The following is a 27602-nucleotide window of genomic DNA, read 5'->3' on the forward strand; positions in this document are numbered from 1 at the left end:
GAGAAATGTTTTGCTTGAATAGGCCTCCAGATGCAAGTTTATCAAGAGTTATCGATGGGATACATGATGAGGGCAGGGGGGAGGGGTGGCAGTATGTGGTTTCTGTTTATAAGTGAAACATGTCACGGATTGTAACTGGGCAAGTGGTGCATATTCATTTTGTGAAAATGACAATAAAATGTGATTTTGAAAATAAAAATTATGCAGATCTGATCTTCGTTCATAGAGAAATTATATTATGGGGAATCATAGTCCCTTATTTGTACATTTTGGTATTTTCCATACCAATTTATAAACCTCTAGAAAACGATTGACATTTTTTTTCCAAATAATTGTATTTTCTGTTTTTCAGTATAAATCTGCTAGAAGGAGTACAAGTGGAAATGAAAATGATGAGGTAAGATTTGATGTACTTCTAAAGCTGTTGTCTGCAACATTTACATAGTAGCCACATTGTATACCCAGTAGAGAGTAAAATAGGAAGCTAATATTTTGCTTTAATACTGCAATATCCCATCCCATTTGGTCTATAATGATGCAATTCTGTCCCTGAGTGACAAGACCTGATCTTTTTTTGCACTGCAAAGCTAACTTCCACTTTATACCAGAGTTCCTGTGTGTTCCCGCACTTGCTGACTGCACCCACCAGCTCGCCCATCATCCCTTTTTACAACTCCCACAGGATTGAACACCTTGTACCAGCAGTGGAACAAATATTACTGCTTCACAATAGCTTGCCTTGATTTCTTTTGTTTTTTTATTTAGTTTATTGGTGAATTAGCAGTTACAACTTTCTTGTTTTTTTAAAATTATTTTTATCGCCATTTTCTTTGATCAATCCAAACAAACAGCACAGTCTCTCCCCTCCCTCACCCCTTCCCCAGATCACAGTGACCTTTTAACATAAATCCACGAAGGTAGCTGAATGACTTGAACAGCTCATTGTCCTTTTAGATAACCTCAGGTCTTCACATCATGTCCAATATCCAAATGTTTTGCGGGCACCATTGTAACATGAAATCACTTTTCAAATAGTCCAACTTTTCCCCCTAGTCCCCTCTGAACTTTTCAACTTCCCCTCAATCCTATATGTTATCCATTCCATTTATAGTATCTCCCACAGCTTATGCAACCAGTGCGTTGTCATCGGGGGGGGGGGTTGGGGGCAGGGGGGTGGGGTGAGCCTGAACATTTCCAGTGTCAGGCTATCACCAGCCATGCAGCTGTTAGCTGGATCATTAGGGCTTTATTTAGTTGTTTCAGGAGTAGGCGTGATTCTGTGCCAAGCAGCCCACATAGATTTCCTCCCAATGAGAGAGAGCGTATTCCTGTATGCATTCTTTTAATTTGTATTTGGACGTCATCCCGGAATCCCTTGATCTTTGGGCAGTCCCACCAAATATGTCTCCAGTCCACTTTCTCATTGCATCCCCTCCAGAAGTTTTACAATATGGTAGTGTACATTTTATGTAACCTGTGATGTGTATAATGCCATTGTGTCATCATTTTGTACCACATCTTTCTTAACTGTATGGACCTGTTCAATTTCGGAATATTGCTCCATAGTTCTTCCCAGTGTTTCTGTGGGCTGCTTTCCCCTATTGTTCCCTCCCAGGCTGTATAATTTGGCCAGGCTTTTTGGAGCTAAAGGTTTTGTAGTATCTGATACAGTTGTGACACTAATTGCTTATTTCCGTATTGGTGGTTATGTATGTTTCGAAATGCGTTAGAGGTCTCGCTGCTGCTTGCCTGACTTCAGACTGCATCAACCAATGTCTCAAGTGGCGATATTTAGATCTATCTTCTATCTGTCTCTTTTAGGGCTATGTATTTCTTACAGTCTTCAAACGTCGCTATATCACCACCCCATGCCATGTCTGCTATTTTCAGGCATTCTTGTTTTCGCCATTGACTAAATGTGCCTTTTAGCATCCCTGGGAGAATTGAGGCTTCTCAAATAGGGGAGTAAGTGGGGAAGAGCGTGTTGATAGGTGTCAATTCTTTGCCGTCGGCCCCATATGTCACATGTCTTTATTACCACGCTCCATCGACAGCTCTGGGGTCTTTCCTCCCTATGGTTCCTCCTCCTTGTCTTGTCGCGCCTAGAAACACTTGTGTACAGGCACGTTATAAATGCCATATCATATAATACCCCCTTGATATCATTATCACAAATAATCTTGATATACTAGCTGACTCTGAAACTTGGTTACACCCAGCATCAGGTCCAAACCTAATACCTCATAGCAACACCATCTACCCAAAAGATAGATGACCTACCAGAATTGGGGGTTGGGGGGGGCGCTCATAGCCAAAGAATCCTTACCTATCAGAGAAATAGTTAATGTACCTTCTTCCTTTGGAGAAATTCTAACAACAAAGCTTAACCTCTCCCATATTACCACGATAACCCTCCGTCTCATATTGTGCTCCTGGCCCAATACTCTCCCTTGAAGAGGATATCTTGCACGTTCTCTCTAATGCCAAGCCCTGCTCTGAGACTGGGAAAGGTCCGGAAGTTTAAACCCTGCGGACAAATATGCAGGACGCACAGCGCAGCCACGCTACGCACCAAAGAGCCAAGAGAGCCAAATAGCCTAACCCAATCCTCGACGGGATAGCTGTGTGGAATGTGTCCGTCCAGGAGATGAGACTGCCACCGATCCGGTAAAAAGAACCAGTATACACAGATATTGCCAGTTGGGAAATATATAACTGCGAACTCTAGCTGGATTAGCAACCGAGCGCGAAGAACCTGTGGACAAGAAGAGAAGAGAACTAAGGGTCTGAATGCCTCCCGAAACGGCCAAAAACAAGGCTGGCCAGTTAACCCTGGATAGATTCGCCAAAACTAAACAGCAGGCACCTGGAGAAAATATTGAAGCGGTGCAGGTGGGGGAGAAAGGCGTCATGGATTTACGCAATCAAGTTATGCTAGCGATAGCAGACTTAAAAGCCTCATTGGGATCGCAGATCGGAGCATTGCAACTGGATGTGGGGCTGTTGCAGCAAGATGTGAGAAGCTTAGGCGAGCGCACCGCAATGCTGCAATCGCAAGTGAAAGAGAACTCGGGGGAGCTCAAGACCATGCATATGAACGTCCATGTGTTGCAACAAAAAGTCAGCCTTCTGGAGAACAGAGTGGAGGAAGCCCGAAGGAAGTGTAAGGATATATAATATCCACATAGTTGGGTTGCGAGAAGGGGAAGAAGGAATGGACCCGCCGACGTACATAGAAAATATGTTACTACAGGAAATTGGGCCCGGAAACCTCACACATGGCTTTACAATCGAGAGAGCTCATAGAGCGTTAACTAGGCACCCCCTCGCCCCCCCCCGGGAGCACACCCACAACTGAATATAGCCAAAGTCCTGGACTGCAAGGACAGAGAGAAGATACCAGGCAAGGGGGACAAATGAGCAGGGCCTCAGCAGACCTGGCGGTCTACCCAGATTATACGATCCAGGTACAGAAGAACCGAGCGCAGTTCGCAGCAGCTAAAAGTAGGCTCCGTGCAACAGGACTGAAGTACATGTTGATCTACCCAGCGTGGCTCAAAATGATACACAAAAATAAAACCTGGTTCTTTGACCACCCAGAAGAAGCATAAGCATTGATAGATAGGGAGAAGATGAGAAATAGCGCAAATGATGAAGCTGACGAACAAGAGAAATGCAAAGGGAGCCCTACCCGACCTGAGTCCCGGAATAGATAGGAGGATCGGTGTTGCACGAATCATATAGGAGACCGCTCTGATAACACTGAGATGACGCAAATGTATGATGTTTACAAGGCCTACAGATGGAACAGGCATCTCATGGAGGATTAGTTCAAGATTGCTTGGATATGTGCTTAAATATATATGGCGAGTTAATTAACACTTAAGGTTGTATCACATGAAGTATGAAACTGCGCCTAGGGCTGGGACTGCCACACCCTTCATAGTTTATTTAGTTGGGGCAATTTTTTGTTTGCCCACCCGCTGTGCACTAGCCCCGGACATGACTGCTTGGGGCAGATGTGAGAAGTGGAGAGGCCTGAGTAAGGGCAGCAGTGCTGGGCAGTTGTTTTTGGTTGGGGAAGTTTGGGAATTTCAAGGGAGGGAGCGTTTGCCTGCATGCGTACGGTTTATCATTCAGGACGGAGCAAGTAGCGCAGTGGAATGGGAAGCTGGGGGGGGGGCCCCAGGGTGGTGGAGGACCTACACGGAACCAGATGTAAATGGAGAGTACTGCAAAAACGTGCTCACCTGGAATGTGAGGGGTCTGTACGCCTATGTAAAGAGGAATAGAGTATATCCGTACCTTAAGAGATGCAAGGTAGATATTGCGATGCTACAGGAAACACACCAGGCAGATGGCGGGGGCAGTTATTCAGAGTATGCTAGAGGAGTACTGATATGGATTGCGCCCACAGTACCCTTCAAGGTCACTCATGTAAAGTCTGATAATGAGGTTAGAATGGTGCTCGTCCAAGGCCTCATGGAAGAAGTCGATAACATGTCTGATGAAGCCCTGAAAGTGGTAGTCCGAGGAGCAGCTGTAGCGGGATCCACCAATATCCAGGCAACCATAAATAAGGAGTTGTCATCGGCAGAGGAACAATTGAGAAGACTAGAACAAACGCAAGAGCGGAATCCAATGCATTGACTGCTGGGATAGGCTGGGTAAACATAGCTTCGCTAAGCACACAGAAAGACTGCAGATAGCGGGAGATAAGCCTGGGAGGTTGCTGGCATGGTTATACAGGAATGAAGCACAACAGAGCCCCATTCACTCAATAAACATAGAACAGGGAGGAGTGTGCCATACTCAGAATGGGGTTAATAATGTGTTTTGCGAATTCTATCAACACTTGTATCAAGAGGGAGCCCCGACATCGAGCACTCGGTTAGAGGAAGTGTTAGACGATGTAGAGCTCCCAGTGCTGAGCCAGGAGGAGAAGGACAGTCTAGAGGCGCCTATCACCTTAGAAGAAATACAAAACACGATTAAGGGTTTGACGACAGGCAAGACGTGGGCTCAGATGGGCTACCTAGTGAATTCTATAAAGAATATGTACACGAATTGGAGCCCCACTTGATGAGCACATTTTTTTTTAAAAACTTTTTATTAGCATTTTTAAAGACAAAACACAAAAAAATAAACCCCGACCCCCCCCTACTGTTGTCCCCCTCCCTTCCTCTCTCCCCCCCAAGTCCAATTCAAACATAACAACTGCAAGGAAACCAGACTTTCATATCGTGCCCTCAGTCTTTGAAACAGCGCGACACTTGACCTGCATTATATCTGGCTTGAGGCCGATGTCGCCCCGGGTCGTGGGAACCCCCCACTGGGTGTATACCTGTTCAGAGACGTTCGCGCCCCGGCCATCCGGGGGTGCCGTCCTGACACTAATGGACGTCCCATCCCCATGTCTGCTGGACCCCATACCATTCTGCGAGAAACGAACAAGAGTCATTGTTCACCAGGGCAGTCAATTTGTCCATCAAGAACATATTCTTGAGTTTTTTCATCCATTCGTCTTTGGAAGGTGTTTCCGGGCTCTTCCACTTCTGGGCCAGGGCCACTCTGCCCGCCCTTAACATAGTTTCCACCATCTTTGGGTACCAGTACAGTTCCGCCTCCTCCGGAGGGAGGCCCAGCAGCATGGTCAGCGGGTTGAGAGGAAGAGAGTCCTCCGCTACCTCCGCTATCCAATCCTTCACGGATTCCCAGTAGGACTGCACTTTCGGGCATAGCCACCACATGTGGCCTCTGGTCCCTGTCTGGCCACAGCTCCACGGGCAGTCTGGTGAAACCCCTGTGAACTTTTTCGAGAGTTTTGTCGGGTCTCTGTGCCACCCCTGCAGGATTTTGAAATTATGTTCCATGTCTGAAGTAAAAAGATTGCCATGAAAAGATATCCTAAAGATGCGAGCCCAGGCATCCTCAAATATCTCTTCCCCCGCCAGATCATTCCAAAACCCACGAAAACCTCTCCTAGCCTGAAGGTTATGGGTGTTGAGGACTGTGTACATACAGAAAACCGCGCCCTTTCTAGAAGTTGCTGAGTCGAGGAGTTTCTCGAAGGGAGTCAATTGTCTCCGAAGGTTTGGGCCCCATGCAGGGTTGCTGAGGATACCCTTAAAATGTAGGTATTCGAAGATGGAGAGGGACCCACCTCCCAGCCCATCCCTGAGGTCCTCATAACTCAGGAACTCGCCTCTCTGAACAGTTGGCCCGCCCATTTCAAGCCCTCGTCGGACCAGCGCTGGGATTGGCTAAACCCTCTGCTGCCCAATTTCAGAAGGGGCCCCCACAAGGAGGTCATAGGGGACGGCCAAGATGAAAGATGAGCTGTTCGAGGACACTCCCTCCAGATCTCCCAAAGAACACCTAGGGTCGGGTGGGACAGTACGTGTTTCGGAATCAACTTGCGAGGGGAACATAGGAGGTCTCGGACCTTGAGGGGGTGGACGTCCATGTCCTCCAAATACGACCAATATGTTGGCAAGCCTTCCTTCATGTGTTCTAGGAGGACCCGTAGTTGTGCTGCGTGGTAGTATAACTGGAAGTCTGGGAGACCAAAACCCCCCTCCTCCCTTGGAAGCGTCAGGTTGGCCCTACCGACCCTCAGGGTTCTCCCCTGCCAAATGAAGTCTCGGACCCCTTTATGCAAGTCTATGAAGGTTTGGGCGGGTACCCGGGTAGGGAGGGCCATGAAGAGATACAAAATCCGGGGTAGTATATTCATTTTTACCGCCGTCATCCGGCCATACCAGGAGAGAATCATTTTTCCCCATCTCCTCAGGTCAGAATTGATTTCAGATAGAATGGGCCCGTAATTGGAGGTTCCCAGTTCCGATAAGTCCCTAGTGAGGAGGACGCCCAGGTATTTAACGTTGTCCTTGCTGACTGCTATCCCGTGAAATCTGGGCAAGGGGTCCAGTACCGGGTCCACCAGGCGCATTGGGAGGAGAACAGACTTAGTCGTGTTAATCTTCAGGGCCGAGAACCGCCCGAAGGAGCTGACCAGGGACAGAAGGGGAGGGATCGAAGAGGCCGGGTCCACCAGATATGCCAGGATGTCATCGGCAAACAGGGAGAGCTTAAATTCCACCTCCCCCCTTCTAATACTGTCACGAATGTCGGTTATATCTTCTTCTTCTGATGAAATGTTGGATTCTCCCCCTTCCCCCAACTCCTCACCTTCCTCTTTCTGCTTGATCTTTCCGTCCTTATGTCGTGGAGGCTTCTCTTTTTTCTTGTGAAGATAAGGACGCCACCGTGCCACTAAGATAGGGGCAACGGGGGTTATCCTACCGGAGCACCTCACAGGGCGAAAAAAGCCGGAAGGCACAAAAAACCTCTAGAAGTAGTATTTCAGGTGGATGATCACAGAAGGTGAGTTCGCAGATGGGAGAGCAATCCGAAAAGCAGGCACAGATCAGGCAAGCAGAGATACCAATGAAGGTACAAGGGATAGAACACAGGCAGTCCGGTAAGCAGGCACAGGTCTGGTAGACGGAAGTTCCAAATAGGTACAAGGGATAAATCACAGGCAGTCCGGTAGGCAGGAACAGGTCTGGCAGGAAGTAGATCCAAATAGGCACAAGGGATAAATCACAGGCAGTCCCGTAGGCAGGCACAGGTCTGGCAGGAGGAGTTCCAATTAAATGAAAAGAAATAGTAAAGAAGGACAATGCTGGGAAGGAAGGGGAAAAAGAGAAAGGGGTAAAGGAAGAGGTACGAAGAGGCAAAAAAGAAAGGGGAAAAAGGAGAAATGGAAGGTTAGACAAGGACGAGGCAATGCGCAAGGCAGAGAAACAAGGTTGGAACACAGCTGTGTGGAAACAGCGAAACGAAAGGCAGAAAGGCAGGAATATCACCAGATACGGGAGCGGCAGCAACACAGGAGGGAACCCGGAAATGTTGCAACGCGTATGCGACCCGGAAGTGAAGTGATTTATACTTCCGGGTCACGATCGCGTACAACGACTAGAGCGGTACGCGGAAGATGAGGAGTGGAACGCTACGGCTGACAGAACCGCCAGCGATTCCACATCCGCCATCCCCGCCGTGGCATGACAAATACCCCCAGTGTCTGGGTGGGATCTGACCGCTATGGCCAAAGCCTCCATTGTGAGGACATATAACAGGGGGAAGAGAGGGCAGCCCTGTCTAGTTCCCCGGGTAAGCGGAAAGGATTCTGACAGCAAGCCGTTTACCTGGACCCGTGCGGTAGGGGCTCTATAGAGGGCAGCCACCCAACTCAAGATGTGCGTCCCGAAGCCCATTCGCTGGAGGAGGAGGGACATATATCTCCACTCAACTTTATCGAAAGCTTTTTCCGAATCCAGTGACTGGACGCATGCATCAAGATTCCAGTTTTGGGCAAAATGTATTAGGTCTATTGTTTTACGGATGTTATCCGACCCTTATCTGCTCCTCATGAAACCCACCTGATCCCCGTGGACTAGCTTCTGCATTATCCCCTCCATCCGCCTACCCACCACCTTGGCCAGAATTTTGACATCAATGTTAAGCAGGGATATTGGCCGGTAAGATGAGCATTCCCTCGGGTCCTTACCTTCCTTGGGTAGAACCACTATAATGGCTCCCATCATGGAGTCGGGGAGAGTATCCCCCTCCAAGACCAAGTTGAAAACCTTCGCCAGGTAGGGGGACAAGGATGAGCGAAACCTCTTGTAAAAATAAACCGAAAAACCATCTTCCCCCGGGGAAGTCCCCACCTTCATCCCGCTAATCGCCTTCTCCACCTCTTCCTCGGTCACCCGACCCTCCAGCCCCTCGGCCAACTCTCAGGGAAGGGACGGTATCTGTATGGAGTCGAGAAACTCCTCGATCTGGGCATCACCCCCATCATATTACGAGGCGTATAACGACTCGTAATACTGGCAAAAGGCTGCACTTATGTGGGGGGTGTCATAACCTAGTGTTCCCCCACTGTCCCTCACCTCCTTCACCATCCTACTTCTCTGGACCTCCCTCAATTTCCAGGCAAGGATCCTATCCGCCCTGTCCCCCTTCTCGTAGTATCTTTGTCTGACCATTTGGAGGCTCCTCTATGTTTTGTGGAGGAGCAGGTCTTTTAATTGGAGCCTATAATCCTCCAGAGTGGCCACGTGGTCCCGGTCCAAGGTCTGTACTGGGGACCCCCCCTGGTTGGAGGCGTGCAATCTTTTCCCTCAGAAATCTCTCCTGGGTCTCCCTCTCCCTCTTCTGTCGAGAACCCATTTTGATGAGTACCCCTCTCAGGGTAGCCTTAAAGGCGTCCCAGAGGGTGTGCGTGCCCACCTCCCCATTATTGTTGAGCTCGAAGAACTCTGAAATGGCCTCCAGGACAGCCTGGGCGTGTACCTTGTCTCTCAATATGGCGTCGTTACATCTCCAACGTCCCCTCCGTTCTCTACTCCAGTCCCCTGCCAAAGTGACTCTGACCAGATCGTGGTCCGACCAGGGTACGGGGTCTATACTGTAACCTGCTGTGTAAGGACATAGTGTCTCGTCCACAAGAATATGGTCTATCCTGGAGAAGGCTTTGTGAGTGGAGGAATAATACGAGAAAGAGGGAGTACCCGTTCAGGGGGGGGGCATTGTGTCCACCAGGCCCAGACCCTCATTCACCTTCTGAAAGCTGCGTGACACGGTTTCTTCTGCGGGCCTAGGGTTTATTGTGCCCACCCGCTGTCTGTCTCTGGATGGGTCCAGGACCATGTTAAAGTCACCTCCCACCATCAGTGGGCCCTGGACAAAAGTTTTCAGCCTTTCCCCCACTTCCTCCCAGAATTGGGGCTGGCTCTCGTTTGGAGCATATATTGCAGCCAAGGTTATGAGTGCGCCCTGCAGTGAGCCTCTTACCAAGAGATAGCGGCCCTCAGGGTCTCTGATGATGGAGTCTTTCTCGAATCTCAAGCCTTTAGCCAGGAGGATAGCAACCCCTCTTTTCTTTCCTTTGTGGGATGCATAGAACATCTCCTCTATTCCGCCCCCACGCATCTTGGGCTCCCTCCCCCTCGCCCAGTGCGTCTCCTGCACGAAGAGTAGGTCCAGCTTAGCCCTCCTAAACTCTCTGCTAATGAGGGATCTTTTCGTGGGGGTGTTGAGGCCTCGCACGTTCAGGGTCCCAACCCCCAGGGCTGGTCGGTCGTCAGCCATAATCGTTGTCTCCTTCCCCCTTGGTCACCAGTGTCGCGTGGTAGTTCCCTCCTTGCTTGCTAGGTTTCCCTGCTTGAACTCTTTTAGAACATTTCCCCAAGTTGCCCCCCAACTCGATCCCTACCCAGAAGATCCCAACTTGTGTACGAACCCCCCCTCCCAGGCGTCCAGCCATGTAGTACCTCCATTCCTGGATATTTGGCTGGACCACCAGCCGGTTCCCTTCGGCCAGGCATAGATAACAAAGCACACTAACGTGAGCCCCTCCCCCCCCCCAACTCATCCCCCCTCCCGTGCACCCCGGCTCGGGTATTGCTTGAGGAGGAACCAGAACTGTTTCCCCCCTCCCGGTTGACTGGGTGTAACGCTCACCTGATTCCCGCAGAGGCGCCGGTCTTGACTGGGTGAATGCCGTATCTTCAAAGGTGATGTGTAACACACGGTTGGCTCTTTGGGCTGGACCTCTCTGCACTGTATGTCTGACTCGAAGAGTAAGATGTCTGCAGATAGAAAATATGGGATTAATGAACTGGGGTTATTGGGTGCCTCTCTCCTCTTCCCTTTCTCTTCTCCTGTAGAACCCCAAAGGTTAACACCCTCACCTTAGGTAAGTGAACGCCGGGCTCTCCATCTGCCTCGGGGCAGGGTGCCGTAACCAGTTTCTTCACTGGATAAGGGTGCAGGCCTCTTGACCTCAGAGGACTGCTGTCCGTCGTTAACTGCACGAACGGTAAGTTCTGGGCACTTCAAATGTCTTAAAAGTCTTTTGTAATGATATCTCTTGTTTTGCAGGATTCCGGCGATGGCGGATGGCGGGCTGATGAGAGTTGAGGATCGAACCCGCGTGAGGAATAGAAGCGCCTGGAAGCACGTAAGTAAGCGCTTGTAGCCTGCTTCACGATGCGCACTAACTGTCCCTTTTATCTTGCAGGTACAAGTTCGGAGCTTTAGAGAAGCTGAAGGGTGCTGGAATACCCACTGGATTCGGCGTGGGAAGGAGTAATGGCACGTGAGTAATAAAGTTGCCCAATGTCTTTAAACGCACCTTCTTTTGTCTTTCAGATGCGGGATGCAGCGCCGAAGGCCTCCGGAGCGTGCGAAGAGCTGGTAAGCGTTTGTCTTTCTGATGCCGGAATGCAGTGCGAAGACCTCCGGAGCATGCGAAGAGTAGGTAAGCCTTTGTCTTTCAGATGCCGGAATGCAGCACGAGGCGTTGGTGACAGCCGATGGACCAGGTAAGAGATGTGCTGCCACTGAAGACCGTAGTGCTAACCTGTTCTTTCTTTGTCTTTACAGGTGCTGCTGAAGACTGGATTCCAGGATGGTAAGCCTTTGTTCCTTTAGGCCCAGGATCAGAAGCAGAAGACACGATGAGCGTTCTGCTGCAGAGAATGCAGAATAACGCAAAGCAAGATTCATCCATCGGGTGTGGTTTAAATAGCCTCCTGTAGTGCTTAGGTGTCTCTTTCCACAGCCACGCCTAGGTAAGAAAAGAGTTCCTGCTTTCCAGAAGAGTTCCAGTGTTCTGAGCCTAGGGAGTGGCTCCTGCCCCACCCAACAGGAAAAGTAGTCCCAAACAGAAGAGGATCAGGGGTTCAACTGGCAGGTAAGTAAGCAGCATGGTCTGCTGCAGGTAAGTCCACCCAAGCATTATGAGCCCGGCGCTTCCAGCGCTGGGACTGGGCATCTTTATGAGCCTGGTGCCACTGGCGCCAGGACAGGGTCCAAAAGGTCCCAATTGGGACTGGCTGGCACTCGGAACCGGGGTTATGGGTCTGCTTCCAAGGGAGTTGGGCAAGTCCTGATCTTTTGGAAGCAGAGATCATGACAGCACCCCCCGAAAAGGCCCCTCCCAAACCGGGCTTCTACGGGGGTTTGGGCTTGTTAGGAAATGTTCGATTAAATCTTTTGATTAGACGAGGCGCGTGGACATATTCTGCAGATTCCCAGGATCTTTCTTGGGGACCGTAGCCTTTCCAGTCAATCAGGTAAAATAGTTTAGATTTGGAGATCTTGGAATCCAGGATGCTTTTGACTTCAAACTCGAGTTCTCCATCAACTAGAATAGGTTTTGGAGACGTAGTTAGTCGGGTTTGAGGTTGCACGGGTTTTAATAGAGAGACGTGGAAGACCGGATGTATCTTCATGTGAGGGGGCAAGTCCAACTTGACCGCTACTGGATTTACTATGGTAGTGATGGAATAGGGACCAAGGTATCTTGGGTTGAATGTGCGTGGTCCTTTTAGAGGTAGATATTTGGTGGATAACCAGACTTGATCTCCTACTTGATATTGGGGGGCTTCCTTCCGATGTTGGTCTGCTCCTTTCTTGTATTGTTCTTTAGCCCTTTGAAGGTGAAAAACGGCTTCCTTAAAGGCTTGGGTGATTGTAGAATGCAGGTGGTCTACTGCTGGTGTTCCAAGATCTTGGAGTGGATCCAACTCCGAGGTTCGAGGGTGACTACCGTATAAAAGAAAAAACGGGGTCTTCCCAGTTCCCGAGTGGACAGAGTTATTGTAGGCATATTCGGCTATCCAAAGGATATCTTTCCAAGTTTTTTCAGTTTGTTGTAGCATGCAGCGCAAATACTGTTCCAGAGTTTGATTGGTCCTCTCGGTTTGTCCGTCGGTTTGAGGGTGGTGGCTGGTCGAAAGTCTCACATCAATTTGAGCCGACCGACAGCAACTTCGCCAAAAATGAGAAATAAATTGACTACCTCGATCCGAAATTAGAACTGAAGGAAAACCGTGCAGTCGGACGATGTTTTCGAGAAATTATTGGGCCAGAGTTGCTGCTGTTGGTAAGCCTTTGAGTGGAATGAAATGCGCCATCTTGGAGAATAGGTCCACGATTACTAGGATCGTATTGTATCCGGAGCATGGAGGTAGATCGGTGATGAAGTCCATAGAAAGCGTATGCCAAGGGCGAGGCGGGATGTCAATAGGGCGTAAGAGGCCGGCTGGTTTTTCCTTTTGACTCTTGTTTTGGGCGCATACTCCACAGGACATTATAAAGTCTCTGATATCTTTTTTCCAAGACGGCCACCAGAAGTAGCGCTTGATCTTTTCCGAGGTCTTGGTCATACCGGGATGTCCTTCCATTAAAGAATCGTGATAACAAGAGATTACCTTTTTCTGTAAATCTGTGCTGGGCAGGTATAACCGTTCTTGGAAATATAATAGGTTGTCCTTCACCGTAAAGTCCTTTCCCTGCAGATGCCATTTCTGTATGTCTGCTGGAGTTACCAGTAGCCTGGCTTTATCCTTAACTTCCTCTATGGATTGTGTGGCGATTACACCTAGAATTCTTTGTTCGGGAATGATAGGTACAGGTTTAGGATTGATCAAATGTTCTTCCACTCCCATCCGAGAAAGGGCATCAGCTTTACCGTTTTTTGTACCAGGTCGATAGGTAATTATGAAGTCAAACTCGGCAAAGAATAGTGCCCAACGGAGTTGCCTAGAGGATTGAGCTTTTGCGGTTTTCAAATATTGCAGGTTTCGGTGATCTGTAATCACAGTAACGGTGTGTCGGGCCCCCAGAAGATAATGCCGCCAAGCCTTAAAGGCGGACTTGATAGCTAGAAGTTCCTTATCAGTAATAGTGTAATTGATTTCAGGAGGCGAGAATTTGCTGGACCAAAATGCCACGGGATGCAACTGATTGGTTACTGGGTCCTTTTGTGATAGAACTGCCCCCATGGCAAGGCTCGAAGCATCAGTTTCAACGATGTAGGGGAGTTCTGGGCGAGGATGTTTTAAGATCGGTGCAGAGATAAATCTAGTCTTCAAATTCTGGAAAGCTTGTTCCGCCTCGGTAGACCATTCAAAACGTTTGTTTTTCTTTAACAAGGCGGTGATGGGCTGGACTATTCGAGAGAATTCGGGGATAAACCTGCGGTAAAAGTTAGCGAAGCCTAACATGCTTTGAACACCTTTTACGGTGGATGGCGATGGCCATTTGAGAATTGCATCGACCTTCTTTGAATCCATACGCACTCCACTAGGTGATAATATGAATCCCAAGAATTCAACTTCAGTCACGTTGAAAACACATTTTTCCAAATTAGCGAAAAGTTTGTGTTGACGCAATCTCTCGAGGACCATTTTCACGTGTTTCCGATGTTCAGTTTCTGATGAAGAATAAACGAGGATGTCGTCAATGTAAACAACAACACACACATCTATGAGCTCTCTGAGGACATCGTTCATAAAATATTGAAAGGCGGCCGGGGCATTGCAAAGTCCGAAGGGCATGACCTGATATTCAAATAGCCCATACTTGGTGCGGAAGGCCGTCTTCCATTCATCGCCCTCTTTTACTCGTACCAAGTGGTAGGCTCCTCTAAGCTCCAGCTTTGTATATATGCATGCTTTTCTGACTTGGTCCAGGAGTTCAGGGATCAAAGGTAACGGATATCTATTCTTAACGGTGATCTGGTTCAGGGCGCGATAATCTATACAAGTTCTAAGGTCCCCTTCTTTTTTTGGAACGAAGAACAAAGCTGAGGAAGCAGGGGACTTGGAAGGACGAATAAACCCATTCGCTAGGTATTGATCCAGGTATTGTCGGAGGTGAAGATTCTCAGGCTCGGTGAGGGCATAAATTCTACTACAAGGAGGAGTAGATCCAGGTATCAGGTCTATCTGGCAGTCATAAGACCTATGAGGAGGTAGAGAGTTAGCCTGATCCTTCCGGAAAACATCTTGGAATTCTAGGTATTCAGGAGGTAACTGGGGAGCCTCCGAGGAAATTGCTGCCAGTGCAACACCAGGTCGAGGGTGACAAGTAGAGACACATTCTGGAAACTGAACCGTTCTTGCTCGCCAATCGATCTGAGGATTGTGCTTCTCTAACCAAGGAATTCCTAGAATAATCTGGAACTGAGGGGCCTTGATCACATCGAACACGATCTTCTCATGGTGTCCATCTTGACTTACTAGCGTCACTTCTTGGGTGGTATGCGTTACTGGTCCGGAGGCTATCTCCGTACCATCCACCGTAGTAATGACGTCCTTTACAGCCTTTGGACAAAGAGTCAGATTCATCCTCAAAACCATTTCATGATCCACATAATTGCCGATGGCACCGCTGTCGACGTAAGCTTCAATTGCATGTAATCGATCCGGATGTTCAGGGCTAATGAGGACCATAGGTATCACGAAATGCGAGGTCACGGAACTGGTTTTAACGCTCGGCAAGAGGACCTCTATTCTTGTCGGGCGAGGTCGTTTCCCTGCTCAGAGTTTGTGACCCTGGTAACTGCAGCTCCTACTGCCTTCTTGGCTGGTTTCACCGGACAGTCTCGAAGAAAGTGTCCCGAGTTTCCGCAATAGAGGCATAATTGCAGCTGTTTTCTCCTTTCCCGCTTCTTTTGTGTTAGTGGTCCTTTCAGGCCCCCTATTTGCATGGGTTCCCCGGAGTCTACTCCTTTGGTAGGAGTTGGTGGTTTGGAAAATACTCGAGCATCAAACTTGAAACGATCGGCCTTCCTGTTCTGCAGTCTGTGGTCAATTTGAACGACTAAGTCAATATAGTCCGAACAGTCTTGCGGGGGATTCACTACTTGGGCTAACACATCTTTGAGCTCTCCACGTAGACCTCTATAAAACAGCGTAATCCTTTTGTCCTCTGGCCATCGAGTTTCCACTATCAGTCTGTTGAAAGACGCAATATAAGCCAAAAGGTCTTGATTACCCTGTCGCAATGAAAGGAGCTCATTGTCCAAGGCCTGCCCCTGTGAATGTCTTGCAAACAGTTTTTCCATACTGAGCTGAAAAGCTTGAAAATCATGGAGAACCGGATCATCTTGATTAACTAGAGGGATCGACCAGTCTGCCGCATTGCCACTAAGGTACGAAAGCACGAAAGCTACCTTAGCTTGATCAGTTGGAAAGGCTGCTGGCCGGCATAAGAAGTGCAACCGGCACTGATTAATAAATACTGCAAACCTCTTTGGGTCACCAGAAAATCGTTCGGGTGGAGCCAGAGGTACATTCCCAGGTAGGTTGATCTGCACTGGGTTCGTAGAGGATGTTGAAGAAAGATTTGCCCCTGATGCGGGTAACGGAGTTTGTCCGGCTTGTGACTGTAGCAATTGTCTAGCGAGATCGTCTGTTCGCTCCTTGGAAATAATCAGTTCCCTTCTTAGAGCATTCGTTTCCTGACGGGCTGCATGCACTTCTGCTCTTAGTTCCCCAAGTAACTGGGCTAGCTGGTCGGTATCCGAGGTTTCCATAGCGCCTGGGTGGGAGTTTTGCGATAGGCTTTGCGTTCTGTAACGCTCACCTGATTCCCGCAGAGGCGCCGGTCTTGACTGGGTGAATGCCGTATCTTCAAAGGTGATGTGTAACACATGGTTGGCTCTTTGGGCTGGACCTCTCTGCACTGTATGTCTGACTCGAAGAGTAAGATGTCTGCAGATAGAAAATATGGGATTAATGAACTGGGGTTATTGGGTGCCTCTCGTCTCCTTCCCTTTCTCTTCTCCTGTAGAACCCCAAAGGTTAACACCCTCACCTTAGGTAAGTGAACGCCGGGCTCTCCATCTGCCTCGGGGCAGGGTGCCGTAACCAGTTTCTTCACTGGATAAGGGTGCAGGCCTCTTGACCTCAGAGGACTGCTGTCCGTCGTTAACTGCACGAACGGTAAGTTCTGGGCACTTCAAATGTCTTAAAAGTCTTTTGTAATGATATCTCTTGTTTTGCAGGGTTCCGGCGATGGCGGATGGCGGGCTGATGAGAGTTGAGGATCGAACCCGCTTGAGGAATAGAAGCGCCTGGAAGCATGTTAGTAAGCGCGTGTAGCCTGCTTCACGATGCGCACTAACTGTCCCTTTTATCTTGCAGGTACAAGTTCGGAGCTTTAGAGAAGCTGAAGGGTGCTGGAATACCCACTGGATTCGGCGTGGGAAGGAGTAATGGCACGTGAGTAATAAAGTTGCCCAATGTCTTTAAACGCACCTTCTTTTGTCTTTCAGATGCGGGATGCAGCGCCGAAGGCCTCCGGAGCGTGCGAAGAGCTGGTAAGCTTTTGTCTTTCAGATGCCGGAATGCAGTGCGAAGACCTCCGGAGCATGCGAAGAGTAGGTAAGCCTTTGTCTTTCAGATGCTGGAATGCAGCGCGAGGCGTTGGTGACAGCCGATGGACCAGGTAAGAGATGTGCTGCCACTGAAGACCGTAGTGCTAACCTGTTCTTTCTTTGTCTTTACAGGTGCTGCTGAAGACTGGATTCCAGGATGGTAAGCCTTTGTTCCTTTAGGCCCAGGATCAGAAGCAGAAGACACGATGAGCGTTCTGCTGCAGAGAATGCAGAATAACGCAAAGCAAGATTCATCCATCGGGTGTGGTTTAAATAGCCTCCTGTAGTGCTTAGGTGTCTCCTTCCACAGCCACGCCTAGGTAAGAAAAGAGTTCCTGCTTTCCAGAAGAGTTCCAGTGTTCTGAACCTAGGGAGTGGCTCCTGCCCCACCCAACAGGAAAAGTAGTCCCAAACAGAAGAGGATCAGGGGTTCAACTGGCAGGTAAGTAAGCAGCATGGTCTGCTGCAGGTAAGTCCACCCAAGCATTATGAGCCCGGCGCTTCCAGCGCTGGGACTGGGCATCTTTATGAGCCTGGTGCCACTGGCGCCTGGACAGGGTCCAAAAGGTCCCAATTGGGACTTCCTGGCACTCGGAACCGGGCTTATGGGTCTGCTTCCAAGGGAGTCGGGCAAGTCCTGATCTTTTGGAAGCAGAGATCATGACACTGGGCCCGAACCATGGACGGTCCGGGCTACTCCCTCCGCCCCGTGGGCGACCGTTCCCCGAGCCCAGGATGGAGTGTCACATTGCACCCGTGGTTGTGGCCCCCCCAGCCCCCTTTATACTTGCAAATAGAGAAGTTGCAGCAATCGAAGCGTCCCCATAGTCCGCCTGTTGTTTAGACCCGATGATTCTCGTGGGGTCACTGTTATCATCCTTCCGATTCGGCTCGGTCTTTCTCCATTGGAGCCGGTGGTGTATTCAATTTCCTGAACTTCCTAGCGGCGGGTGTTCCTCCTTCTGGAGTTGGACTGACTGGGGGTGCCCCTGCTTAGCGCATCCGGGCCAACTGGGCCCCTCCTGGGGGCGGGATCACCCACGTAGTCTTGAATAGCGCCCTTAATGTCCTCTTCCGTTACCAGCGTTGTGCGTTGGCCTGAGTATTCAAAAGACAAGGAGAAAGGATATCCCCATCTATAACGAACGCCTTTCTCTTTCAGAAGTTGTGTCAGGGGGCGGCACATCCTTCATTAAGCTAGAGTGTAAGCTGAGAGATCTTGAAAAATAGAGATTTGGGCACAGTTATAAGTTATCGCCCCTGCCTTCCTTGCAGCTTCCTGAACTTTGGCCTTGTCGGTGTATTAGTGGAAGCGAGCCGACCGTTCTGGGGCTCCCTGACCTTCCCCCTGCTCTGTGCACCCGATCGAACATGAGTTCCGTTGTCATTTCATCAGCGAACAAGAGGGTGATGATGTCTCTCACCACTCTGGTCAGCTCTCTCTCCGTTTCGCCCTCTGTTTCCGGAATTCCAAAAAACCTTAGATTGTTCCGTCTCTCCCTATTTTCATAGTCATCCATTAGCCTGGCTCTCTCCTCGTCCCTCTTTTCCAGAGCCGCGAGCCGTGTACCGAGTTTAACCTCCAGGGATGTAGAGGACGATTGATAGTTTTCCACTTGTAGGACTCTGTCCTCGATTTTGTCTACTCTTTGGTCTAATTTCTCGAACTTCTGGGCGGATGGAGGCGAAGCCTCTTTCCATTGTCATTGCAGGTTGGCTAGCAGGTTCTGGGTGGGCCATGGTTCCGGAGAGAGGTGGGACCTCAGTAGCAACCTCTGTCTCTCGAAAGCGAAACGTTTGTAAGGTCTTCTTCCAGCTCATGGGGTGTTGCTGATCTCCCACTCTGGGGTCCGCTGCGGTCCGGGGGGTCCCGTGTCGACCCAGGGTGGGGCCGTCGGACGTCGCACCAGTGGTGTTTATAGGCGGCGGGTTATCCCCTGCAAGGGGTGAAGCAGCCCACCAGGCGGGCACTCGCCCCGCCAACCGGGGACGGGGGCCTCTCATCAGGGTCGCTGGCCACCTGCAGGTTCAGGGTGGGCCGTGGGCCCGCTGAGGTCGAGGACACCAAACGCGCCCCCCAATTCGCAAAGAGCCTGTGGGGTCCTCGTTCAGTCTGTGAGGGCGCACTGATCCCCAGCTGCGCGGTCTGTTTCAATTTGGTTGGCCCTTGTGGGTGTGTTACGCTATCCCAGGGATGTGCCGATATGCGTTGCTCGGGTGGGGTTTGCCGGATCAGGCCGTAACTCCCAAGAGGGATGGGATAGTCCCCCCAGGCGGGCACACGCCCCGCCGGCTTGTGGCGGAGGCCTCTCACCTGGGCCGTCGAGTTGCTGTCGCCCCCCAGGGTTATCCCCCCCCGGGGTCATCTGCTGCGTAGCGGGACCTCACCCTGCAGTGTCCATGGAGCACTATCTTGGATCTGGGTGGGATCCTTGCCGAGGCCGCTCACCCATTGTGTGCCTCTGGGGTAGTCCTGTGTGCTGGGTAGCCCCGTGTGAGGTGGCGACGTCGGTAGTTTCGGCCCCCGTGGAAGGGGGGCCGATCCGCCACTCACCCGAGGCGCTGCAGTGTTGCGGGGCTCCTCTCTTGGGCCTCCTCCACGGGGTCCAGCTTCCGACGTTGTCTTCCTTTTTCCCGCGCCGCCGCACTGCGGGACTCGGGCCAGGCCAGAGGGACAGCAGATCCTTCTGTTTGTGGTCGGGTGGGGGGGGGCCGTCGCCGGTCCCCCTCCGTGGAGCGTCTCTCCCCCAGCTCTTGCCTTTCACGCCTGGGACGATGCGGAAGGCCCTCTCTGCCTCTGGAGCCGCAGAGCGCGGCGTCTGTGGAGTCGCGCACCTCCGCTCCCTGAACTCCGGTTCTGTGTGTGCCTCTCCTCCGGCGGTGTCCAGCCCCCGACGTTGTTTTCCTTTTTTCCCGCGCCGCCGCACTGCGGGACTTCGGGCCGGAGGGGCGGCCGATCACTCTGTTTGTGGTCGGGTGGGGGGGGGCCGCCACTGGTCCCCCTCTGGGGAGCGTCTTTCCCCCAGCACTCGCCTTTCACCCCTGGGGCCGGTGGGGGCACGGACCGTCTCTGCAGCCTTCTCGGTGCGGAGGCCTCCTCCGCCTCTGGAGCTGCCGAGCGCGGCGTCTGTGGAGTCGCGCTCCTTCGCTCCCTGAACTCCGGTTCTGCTTGGAGTTGGGAGCCCGTTCCTTCAAGCGAGGGCGTCACGGGGGGTTTAGCCGCTCCTGCCTCACGTTATGTTCGCTCGGGGGAGTCTCGGGGGGGGGGGGGGCTCAATCCCCAAAATAGGCCCAGCCTCGGCGGGAACACTGCAGTCAGGCAGCCATTGCCTGTGCGCCCCCTGGTGGCCTCTTGCTGAGCACATTTAATGATTCGTATGAACAGGAGGTCCTTCCGCTGAGCTTATGAGAATCCATATTTGTACCCCTCCTCAAACCCCATAAAGCCCAGTTGGAATGTAGTTCTTACAGACCACTTTCACTGCTCAATCAGGATAGCAAGATCCTACCATCCATACTGACGGCTAGGATGAAGGAAGTGATAACTAAATTAGTGCGCCCAAGACAGACGGGTTATGTCCCAGGGCGTAGCATGGCCTGGAACTTGAGGAGGCTACACAATGTATTGGACAGGACAGCAAACTGGGAGATGCCAAGTACCATAGCTACATTGGACACAGTTAAAGCCTTTGACTCCGTGAAATGGGACTGGCTCTACGCAACACTACGTAGATTTGGTTGTGGTCAGGCATTCATTAAATGGGTCCGATTAGTGTACACTAGGTCGATGGCAAATGTCAAGACTGGTAGACTCATTTCAGAGGCATGGGAACTGGGAAAAGGAACACTACAGGGATGTCCGTTATCGCCACTAATGTACGTCATAGCTATGGAACAAATTTCCCAGTATTTTAGGACAGAATATAGGGAAACACGGGATGAAATTGACAGAGCCAGACATTTACTGTTGTTATATGCTGATGACACACTCCTTAAACATTCAAAACCCAGAGGACAATCTGGATTTACTGTTAGAAGCAATGGCACTGTTTGCAACATTGTCAGTGAATGGGATTAGCACAGACAAGTCAGCGATATTTCCATTAGTGGGACTTTGTGGGAGGGAAGGAAACAAACTGTCTGTACTGGCTCTGCAGTGGAAAGTGCGTACATTCATATATCTGGGGGTTAACGTGTACCATGACCCAGCGGTAGAACATGCGCATAACCCACTACAAGCTATAAAAGGTATCAGGAGCTCAATGAAGTTCTAGGCTAAATTACCCCTGTCAGTGATGGGTAGGGCAGCGTTATTGAAGATGGTAGTACTGCCTAGATTGCTGCACTACTTTGTGAATGTACCATTTTACATACCAAGATCCTTTTTCAAAGCCATGGATATTATCTGTAGAGGTTTCCTGTGGCGAGATGGGTGGAATAGGATAGCATTAACAACTCTGTACAGGCCATACACAGAGGGGGGCATCATGGTACCGCACTTCGAGCTGTACTATATAGCAGGGTAGCTGCAATTTGTAGTAGACTGGCTGGCAGATGACCCCACCCCAGACATGAGGATGCTGCAATCCAGTGAGCAAAGTCATTATCTGAAAGAGTTACTGTTGCTCAGGAAGCCTCGAGGTAGCTGTTGGTCACACTTAGTGTCCTTGGGCGTGAAGGTGTGGGACAGAGCCATGGCAGTGATGGGATTGACCGACCCAATCTCGACACAGTTCCTTTGGTCTCCGTAGTATCACACCTGGCGCAAGCAAGGGCGGGATTCTGGACGTACTGGGAGGTCTGTGGTGTGGCCACCATAGGAGATTTACTACAAGATACTGTATACATACCATAATCAAGCGGGAGATAACATGCTGATGGGCCACATATATCAAACAGATGGCGAAACACTCGATAGTAGACATCCTATATGATATTGCGGAGGGCGGACATGCTATCTCACGAATATATGACCTCCTACTGTCTAACAGGCCAGTCCCCCTCCTTTAATTGTAAGGAACAAATGGGAATGAGATATGGGAGTAGTCTTTACTGAATGGGGGTGAGGGGTCCTGGTATACCACAAGAAAGTGTCCCGGAATGCAAGATTGCAGATTATACAACTGTTGGTGACACATAGGGCATATATGACGTCGCTACCGATCTCAGTTTCCGGCCGCAACGGAGCCACTCTGCCCCAGGTGCAAAGTGACATATGCAGGGACACTACATATGTTCTGGGCATGCCCAGTGGTGGGGGTATACTGGCTAGAGGTTGTGAATAGACTACAAAAAGGGCAGGTGTAACTGGATGCGCTTTCCCCCAGGAGCTTGGCTGTTGGGCCGCTTTTCACAGAAACATGTGACCAAACTGAATGATTTGGCGTGTATCCTGGCCAAACGTGGGATATCCATGGCATGGAAATCGCAAAAAGGCCAGAATATAGAGGAATGTTGGAAAGACCTGCACAGGTGGGGAATAGCGGAATCAGCGGCATGGAAAAGGGTGATGGTGCGAGACCTGGCGGAGTGCACAATGGAGGTCAAAGGTTGGGATGCCTTGATACAAACCCTGTTCGCTGAAGGAGGTATAGATGATCTGGAAGAGAATTGTATTTAATTGCATGTAATAGCTTCTAACTGTATGATAGATGCTGCATTTACGGGACTGATGAGCAGCAGGTGGGTCCGGAGGGTGGGAATGTTGAGGGTGGGGATTGGATAAGGGAATGTTAAAAAGTTATGGTAAAGTTTACGTTATGCCTCGATACGAAATTGATGACATACTACAGAGGTATGTGTGCGAATCATGTACTAATGTATATTCAAAAATCAATAAAAAAATAAAAATAAAAAAAAAGGTACACCTCGAGGGGGCCCTAAATGTTTTTCGGCCTGGTTTGTGGCCCTCAAAGAAGTCCATATTATTTATCAAGCTCACCCAGCCTAGCCACGCTCAGGTAGTAAGGGGGGCCCAGCTGGTCCATCACAGCAATATACACTTCCTTGCTATGATCATACTGGTAGTCCGGAATCTTCACCCCGACCCCGGGAACCCGGAAAGCCACTCAAACATACAGCACAGTAGATCAAGAGGCACCACACATTCCAGCATACCCGAGAGGATTCCCGTCACAGCCTCCCAAAACTCTCGGAACCGAGGACACAACCACATCATATGGAGGAAATTAGCTGAATGTGTTTGACAGCACACTTTACCAGACATTTGTTGCTCTTGGAGGGATCAAACAGTACATGGCGAGCAGTATATACCCTGTGTAGTGTCTTAAATTGGGTCAGCTGCAGTCAGGTGTTAAACGCCCTGGTTCCCAGTCAATCGGTCGAAAACATTTGGTCGACAGGACAACTGGTCGACACCATTTGGTCGAATGCCAAATGGTCGAATTTTTTTTTTTTTTTTTTACCCCTTTTTTGGTTTTTTTTTGGGGGGGTCCCCCCCCAACCCTCTTTTTTTTCTTTTTTTTTTTTTCCCACACGAAAACCCACAAAACACATATATATATATAAAAAAAAAAAAAATTCGACCATTTGGCATTCGACCAAATGGTGTCGACCAAATTGCAGTCGACCAGTTTGCTGTCGACCAATTGACTGGACACCAAACGCCCCCCTATGCGGCCTCTCACACAATACTGCCCACTGTTTATCACTGAGTGCGCCCCCAGCGTCCTGTTCCCATTGTTGTCTACATTTCAAAAGCACTTGGTGGAACTCTGACTGTACCATCGCATAGATGGACGACACCAGCCGCCTGGCATTGGCTGAGTTCAGTAGCTAGAGTAGGAGGGGAAGCCACGGTGGAGACTCTGAGAATGTAGGAGACCATGCTTTAAAGGCAGCCCTCATGCGATAATATTGCAGTCTTCCACTGGGCCCCCCATCCATCTTGGCCGCAAACAGCTCTTGTGAAACAAACACCCCTCCAGGGTACAAATCTCCCCTGGTGCTTATCCCTGCACCCTCCCTTCATTAATTCATTAGTACCTTATCACAGGTGTTCCCGAGGCATTCAGTCCTCCAGAGCTGGAGCCCGGGGTCATACGGGATGTCCACCCCCAACCTCTTGAGAAGCCTCCTCCATGCATGTACCGTGCAGGCCACTTGGTCAAATTGATACCTATATGCCACCTTACCAGTGACTAGAACACCTCCATCGCATAGGGGAGCGCCAAGCATTTTTCAATGTGCGCATGTGGGTATGCCGGAGATCCCGGCATCCAATAGGGAACAAAATGCACTTGGGCTCCATATAGGGTACGCCTGTACCCCCTTGGTCCCATGGTAGCACCAGCGTGTCCCATTTCATACGGGGGGATTTGGGGTGCCACGCCAGTCGCACTAGCATCGTTTTTAACTTCGCAAAGAAGGCCGCCCCCGCCCACACATGTATATTCTGAAACATATATAAAAACATCGTAACCACGATCATCTTATCAATAGCCACCCTACCCAACAGGGACAGAGGGAGCGTGCACCATCTGTCCACTCTATCTTTCAGGATCCGCAGGTATGCCATCAGATTCTCCTCCAACAGAGACTGGTAATTTCTACTGACCCACACTCCCGAATACTTAACTGTGGACTGTTCCCACTGCACTGTTTCTCTGTCAATGGAATCAGGATAGGTTTGTTCCAGTTCACCCAAAGCTGGGAGTATTAACCAAAAACCGCAACCTCTTGCGCCAAACACCGTAGATTGTCCCTAGGGTCCTTAAAAAATAACACTGTATCGTCTGCATATAGCAAAACCAGTTCTCTTGTCTACACCAGCGCTAGCCCCCGTGCAATATGGAACTTCCTCAACATGGCCGCTAGGGGGTCGATAGCTAATGCAAAGAGTAGCAGGGATAGCGGGCACCCCTGTCTGGACCACGCCCCAGTGCGAACACTTCAGAATACTTTCCAAATAAGCCAATTCTTGCCACCGTGCCGGACCGCTGAAAGAAAATATTCTGGTAGCCGCAGCACCTGCAACACCTCAAACATACATTCCCACTCCACCTAGTCGAACGCATTCACCATGTCGAGCAGAGCCGCCACTGCTTGCACCCAAGGGTCTACCTGTGCTAGTATAGAAAAAAACCTGTGCAGATTTAACGAGGTCATCCTTACTGGGATAAAACCAGACTAATCAACGTGGACTAAACTTGACACAAATGGCAGTAGCCTGTCAGCCAGGATTTTAGAAAATATTTTAGTGCCGAGATTGAGGGAGATTGGGCGGTATAAAGCGCAGTCCAGAGGGTCCTTTCCCTCCTACAAGAGCAAAATCACCACAGCCTCACGCATTGTAGAAGGCAACTGACCACGGGCCATAGCCTCCTCCCAGACTTCCACCATGTATTTCGCCACCTCCAGCCCCAACTCCTTCTAAAACTCTGCCGCTAAGCCATCCGAACCAGGGCCTTGACCGATGGAAGAACCTTTGCTGCCTCCAAAATATCATTAGCCGAAATCGGTTTGGCCAGCACCTGGCATGCCCCAACGCTCAACCACAATAGATTAGCCTCCTCTAGGTATTCAGTCCTAATATTGTCGAAAGGCAATCAGAATAGCATTGGACTCTGCGTTAGGCAGAATCCTGTGCAGTGCCCTTAGGGACCACTACACACAATTAAGACTACAGGTGGCAATACAAGTTTTACCTTTGGTACAAGCCTGTACTACTATGTTAAAGTGGTAGCAGTAGCGGAGCAGCCAGGCTTATCTCAAGAGTATATGAGCAGTAGCAGAGATTACACAAAGGGACCACAATTACTGTGACTCAAGCAAACACTGACTCACGGTTTCAGGTAAAAAATATAAGTACATTTATTTTTAAACCATTTGTTATCAACACAACACTTCTATTAATTCAAAAACCAAACGCAAAATATACTACAACTAACCAATTCACTTTGTACAGTATTACTCAAGGTAAGTACCCTGTGTTTGAATGGACCGGTGTTACGAAACAGAACACGTTACCGTGAATACAATTGCGATCACTTTTTGACAGTTCGGTCTTCTAGATAAACGTGTATCCGCGGCAAGAAATGCTACCGGGGCAAAAACACATTTAGCACCCGAGATACCCAGAGCGAGTTGGGGGCAAAAATCACAAGCAATATGTTGGTTAGGCGGACCGAATCGAAGAACACACATAGACAGGAATATAAGAGTCAAAGGGCCGGAGCCAAAGTCAAGTGACACCGGGTGCCTGTTGTCGAGGATCACACAGTCGGATAGTTCAAGATTCAACGTTGCCAAGAGTACTTTGATATTGTCAATGTTCGGAAGCAAAAGTTATAAGAAAGAGGGAAAAGTAAGGACAAGCCTTAAAGTAGGGAAATAGGGATTTCACCCAAAATTCCTCAAACAGGATACAGTACCTTTCTCAAAGAACGAAGCTGGTGCCACGGCAGTTGTTCCTCTTGGTTTCCCGCAGACCCACGCTTTCCTGCAGCTTCAGCACGAAGAAGGACAATGAGGGGGTCCGCACCACACAGGGATGAGGCCGGCAGCAGCGACATTGTGTAAAAGGTTCGCTCTTTAAAAACAGGAGAGGTTCTTCAGGTGGCTCTCCGGACCACAATAGCAGTGTTGTCATGACCCTTGACCCTTGCCCCTGGCCCTCACTGGCAAGTCAGCCTTCCAGTTAGGGCCAGGTCAAAGGCCTTAAAACCTCATCCAAGACTCTCTTGGAGTCAGTCCTGGCGCCTTTGGCTCATAACCATCATGAAGACCAACATTAGAATGGGACTATTTACTTGGGACTATTTAACTTAGGGGTGGGGGAGTTCAACCAACTTGGAGGCACACACATAGCTCAGTTACAAGGAACTGAGCTATGTGGTCTAGTCTTTTGGGTGTGGCAGGCCTGGGACTACTTTACTTGGACTACTTTGGGTGTGGCAGGCCCGGGACTATTTTACCTGGACTACTTTACCTGAGATTATTTAAACCACACCCAAACAGCAGAACATGCTTTGCGTTATTCTGCTGTGGGCAGCGTAAAGCTCACCGTGTCCAGTTCTTTGATGCCAGCCTACCTGAAACCAAGGACCTGCAGAGAGAGAAAGAACACTACAAAACTTACCTGGAACAGTATCCTGTCTTCAATCCACCGCTGACTTCAGTTCCACTCACCTGAAGGTATGAACGCCATCATCCGGCACTGCATGCATCCTGGAATACCATAACCTGGAAAGAGTAGAAAGAAAGACAGCATTAGTAAGCGTTTACTCACGTTTCCTCCCGAATGAAGAAAGCCACACAATTCTTACCTGGGTAGTCATCTCCTGGTCAGTATTATTGCTGGAACATTACGGCGCTCGGTGAGGAACATCGCAACCTGCAA

The 27602-nt window shown here is 49.9% G+C and overlaps 1 protein-coding gene across 2 annotated transcripts in view; it reads left to right on the forward strand.

Moving 5' to 3' along the window:
- The window catches only part of LRCH2 (leucine rich repeats and calponin homology domain containing 2), a 2196342-nt gene that overhangs the window by 1538503 nt on the left and 630237 nt on the right, over positions 1-27602 (forward strand). For both annotated transcript variants that reach the window (XM_069612877.1, XM_069612878.1), the window contains one exon: positions 353-397. In XM_069612877.1, coding sequence (XP_069468978.1) covers positions 353-397 — 45 coding nt within the window. The remainder of the gene's footprint in view (positions 1-352; positions 398-27602) is intronic.

The sequence above is a fragment of the Ambystoma mexicanum genome, chromosome 5p (genome assembly GCF_040938575.1).
Source record: "Ambystoma mexicanum isolate Mex_15411 chromosome 5p, UKY_AmexF1_1, whole genome shotgun sequence".
NCBI classification, from domain to species: domain Eukaryota; kingdom Metazoa; phylum Chordata; class Amphibia; order Caudata; family Ambystomatidae; genus Ambystoma; species Ambystoma mexicanum.